The 11,308-nt window shown below is 34.9% G+C and overlaps 2 protein-coding genes across 4 annotated transcripts in view; both read right to left on the bottom strand.

Moving 5' to 3' along the window:
* The window catches only part of LOC21406727 (transcription factor TGA2.2), an 8,037-nt gene extending 5,536 nt beyond the window's left edge, over positions 1-2,501 (bottom strand). For 2 of the 3 annotated variants that reach the window (XM_024165379.1, XM_024165380.1), the window contains exons 1-4: positions 2,196-2,501; positions 1,904-2,048; positions 1,692-1,763; positions 1,529-1,588 (exon numbers count right to left, since the gene is read on the bottom strand). In XM_024165379.1, the coding sequence (XP_024021147.1) occupies positions 1,529-1,588; positions 1,692-1,763; positions 1,904-1,969 (198 nt within the window). In that variant the 5' untranslated portion in view covers positions 1,970-2,048; positions 2,196-2,501. Of the gene's footprint in view, positions 1-1,528; positions 1,589-1,691; positions 1,764-1,903; positions 2,052-2,195 lie in introns of all 3 variants that reach the window. The other variant, XM_024165381.1, reaches the window with a different exon arrangement.
* Positions 2,502-5,061: 2,560 nt separating this feature from the next.
* Positions 5,062-7,248, bottom strand: LOC21406726 (NADH dehydrogenase [ubiquinone] 1 alpha subcomplex subunit 6). The gene is made up of 2 exons (XM_010097683.2): positions 6,984-7,248; positions 5,062-5,437 (listed from the first exon to the last, which is right to left on the bottom strand). Exons 1-2 carry the CDS (start codon positions 7,194-7,196, stop codon positions 5,252-5,254), a joined length of 399 nt encoding a protein of 132 aa, XP_010095985.1. The 5' UTR covers positions 7,197-7,248; the 3' UTR covers positions 5,062-5,251.
* Positions 7,249-11,308: the final 4,060 nt, after the last annotated feature.

The raw sequence follows: 11,308 nt of genomic DNA, 5'->3' as shown, positions 1-11,308 counted from the left end.
AAAAAAAAACTGTTTCCAACATGTGAACAACCAGAGTCTGAAATCATGTGTTTCCTCATCCTAGAAATGGAGAGTAACTAGGGGCAAACTAACTCATTCACCATTTTCTTCCTATCATGCATAGCATATAAAATGTTGATTCCATCAATCAATGCAAAACCACACCTTTGTCCGGTTAACTATTGCTGAATGATGTATCAATTTTTTGTTTTCATTACGTTCGGATAGTTATTTATCCTATCATTAGTTGAATAAAGGGAGAGTAACTAGTCCCAAGATGTCAACGCAAGAAGTATCATACTAGTCAGCCTTAGGCTCATTTTGGTTATGTTCAGAATCAGGTTGAGAAGTTTTAAGAGAAACTTTAGTTTATGCCAGCCTGTTGAACGTTTGCTAGGTTATTGAAGTTTGACCAGAAACAAGGTCGTGTAAGGTTTCAAAGTTGGTTGGTTAAGCCTTTTCACGAGTAAAGAACCTTATCTAGAACCAATTAACAAGATCTATTAAAAGTCAAATTATATGGTACTTTAAGGCCCCGTTCACTTCACCAATTCGAGTTTAGAATTCGAGTTTTGCTACAGTAAAAAGCTCTCACAAACAATCACATCAAACTTTTTTGCTACAGTAAAAAGCTCTCACATAAAATCACATCTCAACTCGAATTACAAATTTGAATCAGCGAAGTGAACGGACCCTAAGTATCTGAATTTTTAGATGTGTCCGTCCATAAACCCTTGCTACCTTTTTTTTCATCTTTAAAATTATTTTTGACTCATAAGGATGCGAGTCTTCCTCAAATGATAAACAAAAACACATTATTCTCCCAAGATAATTCTATTTGTTTCAAATTGTCCATTATCTAATGAATAAAAAAAAATGTCTACCACCTTGCCAAAATGAGAGGCGTTCAAGAAGCCTGGTTTAAGGACTTTCCACATAAATGTCGCAACTAAATAGCAGATTGCTGACTTTTAGACAATTAGTATGGACAATCCCACGACATTTCTATACTGTTGAATTATCTAACACGTGTACCAGCCACATGGATTTCTAAACAGATTCTAAAACCTAAAATCACATCAAGAAGAAGAGCACATGAAGTGAAGATTCATCATCTTAGACTCAACTATTGAGGGAAATGGAAGAAGTCCTAACTAGGCAAGATTTCCCAAGTTCAGTCGAGCTTTCGAATGGGCTTTTACGCCAGATTAGCTCATAACTTTGGTTTCCTATTACTCCCTCTTGCCTTTCCGAACATACACCTGCTTAAGCAAAGGCTTATCGGGCTTATCAGTTTATTAACTGAACCATCCTAAAAACTCTTTGAACAAAGTTAGTCATAATTCAGACACTAGTTATTCGTATAGAGAAAAAGAGAAGAACCAATCAAACAGCGTAGCTGAACCATACATCCTCTAGACTAACATAAGAAAATATTGTGCAATACTGGAAATACAATTCAGGATACATTTTAGCTAAAAACTATAAACATTAACAACAAAGAAACAAAGAAATATAGGAGACATACTTTCTTTCTCAACCGACTTTTTCTCGCCGCCTCGCGATTCTGAGCAAGCCTGCGGAGAGTCTGCGGAGTACAATCAAACAACCGGTCATGATCTCAATTCCAATAAATTCAACCACACTGGTAACCTAGTACTATAAAAGTTAAAACTCCCAAACAATATCACCTTCTGATCTGTTTTATCATTTGATCTGTCACTGGAGTCAAAACCAACAATACCATATTGACCTCTATCAAACTGCACAAACGAAATAAGTTGCTCAAATGTCAGATGAGCAAAACAAAATATGCTAACCACTACTTATGGATTCATTGTACATAAAAAGTAAATAATAAAAATTATATAAAAGAAAAAAAAAAGTGAAAAAATAGCTTTACCCTTTGATTCTTCTCGTCTGTATCCACATCTGTAGAAATATCAGTCCTAGGACTGGCATCAGCCATTGGAGGACTCTTCCCAGTTTCTACGTATTTCCCAACACAGACCAGATTCGATGGTTGACCCTCTTGTGAGTACTTATGACTGCTTTAGGCCAAAATGGCAAACAAGGAAACAATTCAATTTTCTTAGTTTACCATAAACAAGAAGAAAGAAAATCACCCAAAAAATTTACAAACTTTATCACTTTAAAATGAATCCAAAGAAGATGGGCAAACAAAATTTTCAAACCTTATGAGAAGATTCAAAGCAAAGTGCTTGCTTGACCACTTAATCTTGTTGAGCTCAACACAGTATTTTCATGAACAGATCATTTCAGACAAACTTTGACTCAGTAAGTAGGGCTCCTTATTGAGAAAAAGGAAACAAAAAAGAGAAAAGGAGAGAAATTTTTTTTCCTTCCCCAGAAATACAGCATTCAGCATAGTAATTCACTCATAACATAATTGTGTCAGAAATGGAGAAATGGGGTTTCTTTTAGGAAAGGAAATTTGCCCTTTTTTGGGGTACAATTGCTATTTGCTAACAAACAACGTATCTCCAGGAAACCAAAAAAAAAAAAAAAAAATTATATATATATATATCCATCATATTTTCCATGACCACCGAGTACTAGAGTAATTATTGGCAATGAAAAAGTAAGGGATGGCAAGCTGCACGTGATGAGTCCGTGCTTCCCTCTTTGTCTTTTACCAAACCAAACAGATAAAAGATGAAAACAAGAGGAAAAAATAACATTTACAAATAAAGTATGAGAGGTTTCGTTTATTTTATCGATTTGAGTTTTTAATTTTAAATTTTTACAGTTAAAAGTTTTTAAAAAATATTACATTTAATTTTTTCTATTATAATTAAAAATTTTCAAAAAATATCACATTTTAATTCGAATTAAAAACTCAAATCAATAAAACGAATAAGATCAGAATTTCTATTATACAACATCTCTCTTAAAGTCAGTTTTAAATCGTTAAATTTAACTAAAATTAAATGCATTAAAAGTAGAGAATTATCGTATTTTATTTTTATAGTATTATCAGAAAAACTCTTATAAAATAGAAACCCCACTTAAGAATTACAAAAGAAAAACTTGAAGCCAAATTAACACCTCCCAAAAAATCAAGATAAATAATGAGATTTTTATGATAGAATGCCCTATTTTATATGTACTTTTATCCATTCAGATATTCATGTATTTTATTATAATTATAATGTAATTTTGATTAAATTTAATTTTAAATCATAAAAAAAAAGGCTTCGATTCTGAAAAATTACTTCCCTTCAATTTGAACTAAAGCCCACCAGGTCTCTCTGAGGACTATAATCAGGACAAGGATTATCAGTTTTATCGTATTATATTATTGGATTTTCTTCTTCTTCTTTTTTTCTTTTTGAACTTTTTTTTATTTGTTTGTCTCTAGAAATTGTGTCATTGGATTAAGTGAGGGGAGGAGAGAGAGAGAGAGAGAGTCTGCGTAGACACGTATGGATCCTTGCAATCTCTAGACGTCTTTTTCTATAGAAATCCTCCACTTTCCAAGAAATATCCTTATTTTAATTGTTTTCTTTAATATTTAAGTGCTTTGACATGAACTATTTTTGTTTAATTTTCTTTTTTGTTAATTGTGTTGAGAGATGCTGAGCTGGCACAAAATAACATTAATACAGCTGATCTTTGAGGTCCTGTTCACTTCGTTGATTCGAATTTAAAATTTAAGTTGAGATATAATTTTATGTGAGAATAATTGTGTTGAGAGATGCTGAGCTGGCACAAAATAACATTAATACAGCTAATCTTTGAGGTCCTGTTCACTTCGTTGATTCGAGTTTAAAATTTAAGTTGAGATATAATTTTATGTGAGAGTTTTTACTGTAATAAAAAAGTTAAATGTGATTATTTATAAGAGCTTTTTACTATAAAAAAATTCAAATTCTAAACTCGAATCAACAAAATAAACAGAGCCTAGGAGTTAAGATCCTCTGCGCCTAACAAAAGAATAAAAGTAGAGGACACTCCCTCACACACTTGCCAGCTCAGAATGATTCTGCGCTGTCATTGGTTGATTGGAAGATGTGCGCGTACGGACCACGGTTGTAACCTCACCCATCTCTCAAAATTAGATCCCCAACCCGATGTTAAGTGCATGATTGGATGATCTCAAAGTTCACGAGCCTTAATAATATGCATCCATTTTACGCCAAGTGTCAAGTGACCTTTATTTTGGAAATCATTGTCACACTCTAATTATTTGTGAGAAATGTTAATGTTCCGTGTAATTATCACTTTCTGTATTTACAGTTTGATAAGTAAATAATTGTTTAATTGTTAAATTCATGTCATTATTCAAATCATAATTCATAATTTGTTATAATATTTTCTCATAAAAAATACACGTAAATCAAAAATAATTCTGAATCCATCAACCAAAACGTCCACTAAATCTTGTATGAATACATTTCTCTTTTTCTCTTCACGTTTTCTATCATTTATCCTTTCCCATTGCATACATCCTTTAGATATATCTAACGCTCTAAGAAATATACACTATCAATAAGAGTAAGAAGCTCTATTATAGGGCTCTTTCTTTATATTCAAGGAAGAATGAATTTCATCACATTTTCCTTAGAATGAGGATTCATTTCATCAACTACTTTTTTCTTCTTTTTTTACTTTTAGAATTATTCTGGTAGACACTGGAAAAATGAGAAAATTGCTTAAACTACTCTTAAGAGTATATGATTCTCAATTTTTACCGTTTACTCTCCATTAATATCCTTTTGACCAATAAGAAGTCTAAAATACTGCATTTTTAGGCATACCATATGATCTACTCGTAGAATATAAACAAATAAGAAGTCTTGGTACCTGAGATCAAGGCCCAAGGGGTTAAATTCTTCCCAATGAATTCATTAGAATTCTTCTCATCGACATGGGGCCGTTTCTGGGTACAAAGACATTCAACTCTTCTTTGACACCACCAAAAAGGGATCAACTATAATGACTGCATCATTATTGATAAATGTAAAATTCATGTCCAGTAATTATGGTTACCTAAATATTGCTCGTCTCATCCCAGCAATAGTATACTTGGAAAAATGCTTGTTTAGAAACAAAGGAGCTTCATGTAATATAAAAAACATGGTTTTAAACGAAGAAACCAGGAGAAAACGATGGAAAGATCTATATCCAACAGAATGATACAAAACCAATTTCAAGTACATCTTTATTTAGGAATTCCACTCCCATAAGAAAATTTCCAATGGAGCACAACCACAGAAAGTAAGTTTGTTCAAAAGTAATTGCTCTTGTAAAAATCTTTGAGGAAACTAGAAATGCCCTGATCCTTGGTGCCCAAATCCTGAACAAGCCCATGATTACCCACCACATATTGTCCGATGAGGTGATGTCGCTGCTTTGCGTGTTCCAAGATGTTATTCAACTCTTCTGTTCCCTTGAAGAGTAGCATATCAATCACCTGCAGATTTATACAATCAGAACGGCGAGGGCCATTTATAAGCCAGATGCATAATATCAGGAAGCATTTTATGAAGCACACTGCCAATACGCAACCTCTGTTAATCTATGTATTTGATGGTAGAAAACAGGAAGATTCTGCATGCACCCTGATACTATGCGAACTTGATTATAATTTTGCTTAACTATTCTCATGTATTAACTCTCACTTTTTTTGTGCCTACATGGAAAACTGAAAGCATCTTGTAAGACGCGTGACAATGACATGGGCGGCCAGCGGCTTAATTTATCTCTGGATCTTACAAATAGTAGGAATGAACCCAGCCGAAATTCATTTGCCATAACTGGGGAAAAAAAATTCAAGAACTTTATACAGTGACAGTCAAATTTTATTAAAAACAAACAGTTACCGGCAGAAGGAAAAAAAAATGTAATTTTTATAAAATACATTGCAAAAATGTATGACCAAGATTTAACAAAGAAATGATTTTATATAGGCCTACTTGTAATTTATGATTCGACTACTCTGTCCTTTACGAAACCTCACTTCACATTTAGGCTAATAAGATGCACGGGTGACACTGTTATCGCTACCGCTATTACAAAGAACTAAATAATCCAACACTTGGACATGTACCTACATCAGAAGCAAGCACCAAGAGGTGATAACACCCATGGCCCAAACAGACTAACTCCCTTAATGAAAATGATAATTTAGAACTAAGCAGGATCATCTAATCACAATGAAAAGAAGATCATCTAATCATTCTAAGTTCGCGGGGAAGTTACATTTCTGTTACACATTATCATTGAGAAATTTTACAAGTCGGTTTTCATAACTTGAGTAACATGATGAAACCTACCAGGCCACAATAAGATTTGCTTTTACCAAAATGTTCTATAACAATAAACCACGAGGTGGAACTTAATTCCACCAAACTACGAATATGTTTTCAATGATATTTTTTTATACAACACGGGATTGAACCCGTAACCCCCCAGTGCCACTAGACCAAGAGATCTTAGGCAAATATGTTCTCAACGATATGATAGTAGTACTACAACTCTTTATAACGGCCCACCCCAAAGATAACCTTGTGGTTATGCCATTGCGTAAAGTCCAAGAAGAAAATACTCAATACATTCCATTCGAGAAGACTTTAAAGAAAAAAAAAATGTAGAAGTATGTCACCTGATTCGGGAATTAACTTGTTACAAAAGTTGAATCAATATAAATTTCCTCTACACCATCCCCACCCCACCACAAAAAAAAAAAAAAAAAAAAAAAAAAAAAAAAAAAAAAAAAAAAACTCAAATATACTGATAAAAAAATGTTGTTAACCCAATTGTAAATAATGTCATTCCAGCAATTTCACATTGGAATTGTTCGATCCTTGAACTTAAACCAACCCTAAGCAATTGAAGTCACAGTCCAAAGAATTTAAGAACCCTAAAATCTCATGAATAAATTCCAGTATGAACATTAAGTTTAAAATATATATATATATATATATATATGAGAGAGAGAGAGAGAGAGAGGGGGAGACCTTGGGGTTGGTGAGATAGGAGTTCTTGCGGATCTCGGAGGCGATGGTGGAGCGGAGCTGGGACACGGTGACGACATCGTCGAGGTTGTAGATTCCGATGATGGAAGGAATGGATCTGCAGGCCGTCCTGAAAAAGTTGAAAACTCTGTGACGAGCTTCCTCCAGACTCGCCGAGTTCGGCGGCACCTTCACGCTCCGTAGTGTAAACGCCATTTTTGCCCCAATTCCACTCACTTCTATCTCTCTCTCTCTCTCTCTCTCTCTCTTCTTGTTCGCCCAACTATTTAGTTTTATGAATTAAAAAAAAAGGAAAAAAAAAACTGAAACGACGTCGTTCAGGGCACATTTTTGGCCTGTTGAATAATTAGAAATTAGAAATGGTGCCCCTGGATTGAACTAATTTGTGATTTCAGTAACTAATTTTAAGATTTGTGAGACTGTGGCACCTCTACAGTCTACAGCCTCAAGCAACTCTTTGTTTTAGATTTGTGAAATTATTATTTGATGATTATATTATTCCTAAGCTATGAAAGGTAATAGTCGATTTACGACCTGATAAGGGTATAAATCTAATTTAAATTTTAGAATTCAGAGCACAATGTTGAGAACATCTAATCTAAGATTGACATTTGAGCTTCGGATTCATACCCCTCTAGGTCAACAATATATATTTTAACGAACTGGTAAAAAAGGTAATCTACAAGATTACCATTAGGAATCTACCAGATGGTGTAAGGTGCTATCCAATCATCGATACTGGTGGGCATCGGCCAATCTCCACTATAGAAGAATATGATGGCTGTGTTTGGAGTTGTTTGTTACATTTTTTGAGAAAGAAAAAATAAAAACAAGAGAGAAACGGCGTTTGACACAATTAAAGATAAAAAACGGAAATAAAAACGATTTTTTAGTTTAGTGTAAAATGGAAGAGAAATGAAAAACGACTTTTAGTCGTTTTTCATTTTTTATTTCCGTTTTCTCCTCTCTCAAGTAGAGAGAGAGAGGAAGACATTCATAGATTTTTTTATACAAAAAATAATCTCTTGAAAAAACTACCAAATGTATTTTTAAAAATGATTTCTGTCTGAGATTGAAAATATTTTCATTTCCATTTTCATACAAAAAACAAAATTATTTTGGAACGAATTTCAAACGCACCCGTAAATTATTGTTCATAATTTTTTTAAATTATTTTTTTAACGTTCAATTAAAAAATGGACGACTCTTTCTAGCCTTTGGCGTCGCTGCCTTCGTAAATCTATCAAATTATTTTTTATGTTTAACTAAAAAATGATCCTAGTCTAAAATAGATAACCCTTTCTAGTCTTTAGTGTCGGTTCCTTCATAAATGTATCAAATTATTTTTTATGTTTAACTAAAAAATGATCGATTGTTTCTTGCCTTCCGTGCAAGTCGCTAGAGTTTGAATCTAAAAATCTACTAGATTACTTTTTATTTTCAACTAAAAACATATTCGAACATCTTTCGATTACCAGTATAAGTCACCAAAAAATGGTCTACAAGATTATTTTTTATTTTCAACTAAAAACATATTTAAATTGGTCCAGGATGCCAAAAGTCAGACGATGATTGGCAGGGGTAAAAGGATGGCATATCTTTACATTCTTGATTCGACCACCTTGCAGTCAAGTTCACCACTATCACTCAATTCAATTTCAATCAATTCTTTTTCAGTCAATTCAGTTTCAGCCTGTGTATGGCATAATAGGCTTGGCCACCTATCTCATAAAAGATTGGAGCTGCTTAAAGACCAGTTGGAATGTTTCAAGCTGGACCATTCTGATCCATGCTACATATGTCCTTTAGCTAAGCAAAGACGTTTATCTTTTGTTTCAAATAACAACATGTCTATGTTGCCATTTGACTTGATTCACTGTGACATTTGGGGGACATATCATGTAACTGCTCATTCAGGGCATCGTTTTTTTCTTACTTTAGTTGATGATTGTACCAGATTCACTTAGGTTTCTTACTCAAACAGAAATCTAATGTGGCTCATGTAATTCCCAAATTTTTCAACATGATTGAAACTCAGTTTGATAAGAAAATAAAGTAGTTCAGGTTGGATAATGCTAAGGAATTAGTGTTTGCTAATTTTTTTTTTCTAAAAAAGGAGTTTTGCATCAGTATTCCTGCATAGATACTCCTCAACAGAATTCTGTAGTAGAAAGGAAACATCAACACCTACTCAACGTTACTCGGGCCCTGTATTTTCAGTCTCATATTCCACTCACTTACTGGACTGAATGTGTTCTCTCTGCCACCTACTTAATCAATCGGACACCTTCCCCGTTGCTTCAAAACAGGACCCCTTATAAAGCCTTATACAAGTCTCAGGTTGATTACTCTTTATTTAGACTTTTTGGCTACTTGGTTTTTGCATCTACCTTAAAGGCTCATCGCACTAAGTTTCAGCCTAGAGCTAGGCTGTGTGTGTTTATTGGCTATCCAACAGGCATTAAAGGATACAAACTACTCGATATTCAGTCTAAACATGTATTTGTCTCAAGAGATGTCATTTTTCATGAAGATGTTTTTCCATTTCATCAATTGACTTCTCTGGAACCTCCTATTGATCTGTTCCCTGATTTGGTTATTCCAAAGCCAATTCTTGAGCATTCCTCTTCTCTGTCACCTTCAACCTCCCATCCACTAGCCCAACTTCCATCCCCTCAAGCTCTAATTATAGACGATCATCACGAGCTGTTAAACCTCCATCTTACCTCCGTGATTATCACTGCAACTTACTCACCAATCCATCAAACATCTCTCATTCTCATCATGAGTATCCTTTATCCAAATATGTTGCTTATAACTCTTTTTCACCCTCTTACTAAACTTTTGCCTTGACCGTATCATCCCACTTTGGTCCACAATTTTACCATCAAGCAGTTAAATATCCTCAGTGGAGAGAAGCTATATGAGCTGTTTTAGAAGCCATGGAAGCCAACAAGATGTGGTCTGTAGTTCCCCTACCTCCAGGGAAACACACCATCGGTTGTAAATGGATCTATAAGATCAAGTACAAATCTGATGGTTCCATTGAACGTCACAAGGCCATACTGGTTGCAAAGGGGTATACACAACAAGAGGGTGTGGATTTCCTAGACACGTTTTCCCCCGTAGCTAAATTGGTGACTGTTAAAGTCTTATTGGCCCTAGCTGCGAGTCATTCCTGGCATATGGTTCAATTAGATGTCAACAATGCATTCCTTAATGGGGATTTGTTTGAGGAGGTTTACATGGATCCTCCACTTGGATATCGTAGTAAGGGGAGATTCTTGAGCAGGATAAGAAGCTTGTCTGCAAATTATACAAGTCTATTTATGGACTTAAACAGGCTTCACGCCAGTGGTTCTCTAAGTTTTCTGCAGCACTTCTACACTTTGGTTTTGCTCAATCAAAATCTGACTATTCCTTGTTTACAAAAGGATCTGGATCTTTTTTCGTGGCTTTATTGGTTAATATGGATGACATTATACTCACAGGGCCATCCATGGAAGTTATCAACTCTCTCAAACTTTTTCTTCATAGTCGGTTCAAGCTCAAGGACTTAGGAAATTTAAAGTATTTCCTAGGCCTTGAAATTACTCGCTCAACTAAAGGCATAGTGCTTTCGCAGAGACAATACACTTTACAGTTACTTGAAGATACTGGATTTCTGGCATCCAAACCTACTTCGGTCCCTATGGATCCTCATGTAAAGCTCTCGGCTACAAATGGAGAACTTTTGTCTGATATTTCTCAGTATCGTCGGCTCATAGGTCGCCTACTTTATCTCACACTCTCCAAGCCCGACATCACCTATGTTGTTCACCGCTTGAGCCAGTTTATTTCCAAGCCTCGGTATCCTCATTTACAAGCTGTTCACCATTTCCTACGTTATCTAAAGGCTCATCCAGGTCAAGGGTTATTCTTTTCCTCTTCATCTCCTATGCAACTTAAAGCCTTTTCTGATGCTGATTGGGGTTCTTGCCCGGACTCTCACAAGTCAATCACTGGATTTTGTGTGTTCTTAGGGGAATCTTTAGTCTCCTGGAAGACAAAGAAACAACCAACCATTTCTCGTTCATCAGCTGAGGCTGAGTACCGAGCTTTGGCTGCCACTACAAGCAAGTTAGTGTGGTTAAAGCAATTACTCAGAGATTTCTCCATTGCTCTCTCATCCCTTGCTCTTCTCTTCTGTGACAACCAGGCTGCAATTCATATTGCTTCTAATCCTACGTTTCATGAACGCACTAAACACATCGAGATTGATTATCACTTTGTTCGTGATCAAGCTACTGCAGGGTTTGTCAAACTTA

The sequence above is a fragment of the Morus notabilis genome, unplaced genomic scaffold (genome assembly GCF_000414095.1).
Source record: "Morus notabilis unplaced genomic scaffold, ASM41409v2 Scaffold179, whole genome shotgun sequence".
Classification (NCBI taxonomy): Eukaryota; Viridiplantae; Streptophyta; class Magnoliopsida; order Rosales; family Moraceae; genus Morus; species Morus notabilis.
Note: the sequence above shows the minus strand (reverse complement) of the source record. Positions and strands in the feature narration are given on the sequence as shown.

Excerpts from the sequence above, each read along its gene's own strand:
- LOC21406726 (XM_010097683.2), bottom strand. The coding sequence starts at position 7,196 with ATGGCGTTTACACTACGGAGCGTGAAGGTGCCGCCGAACTCGGCGAGT. Across the intron at positions 5,438-6,983 it reads CCTATCTCACCAACCCCAAG|GTGATTGATATGCTACTCTT; the intron begins GTCTCCCCCTCT and ends ATAAATCTGCAG.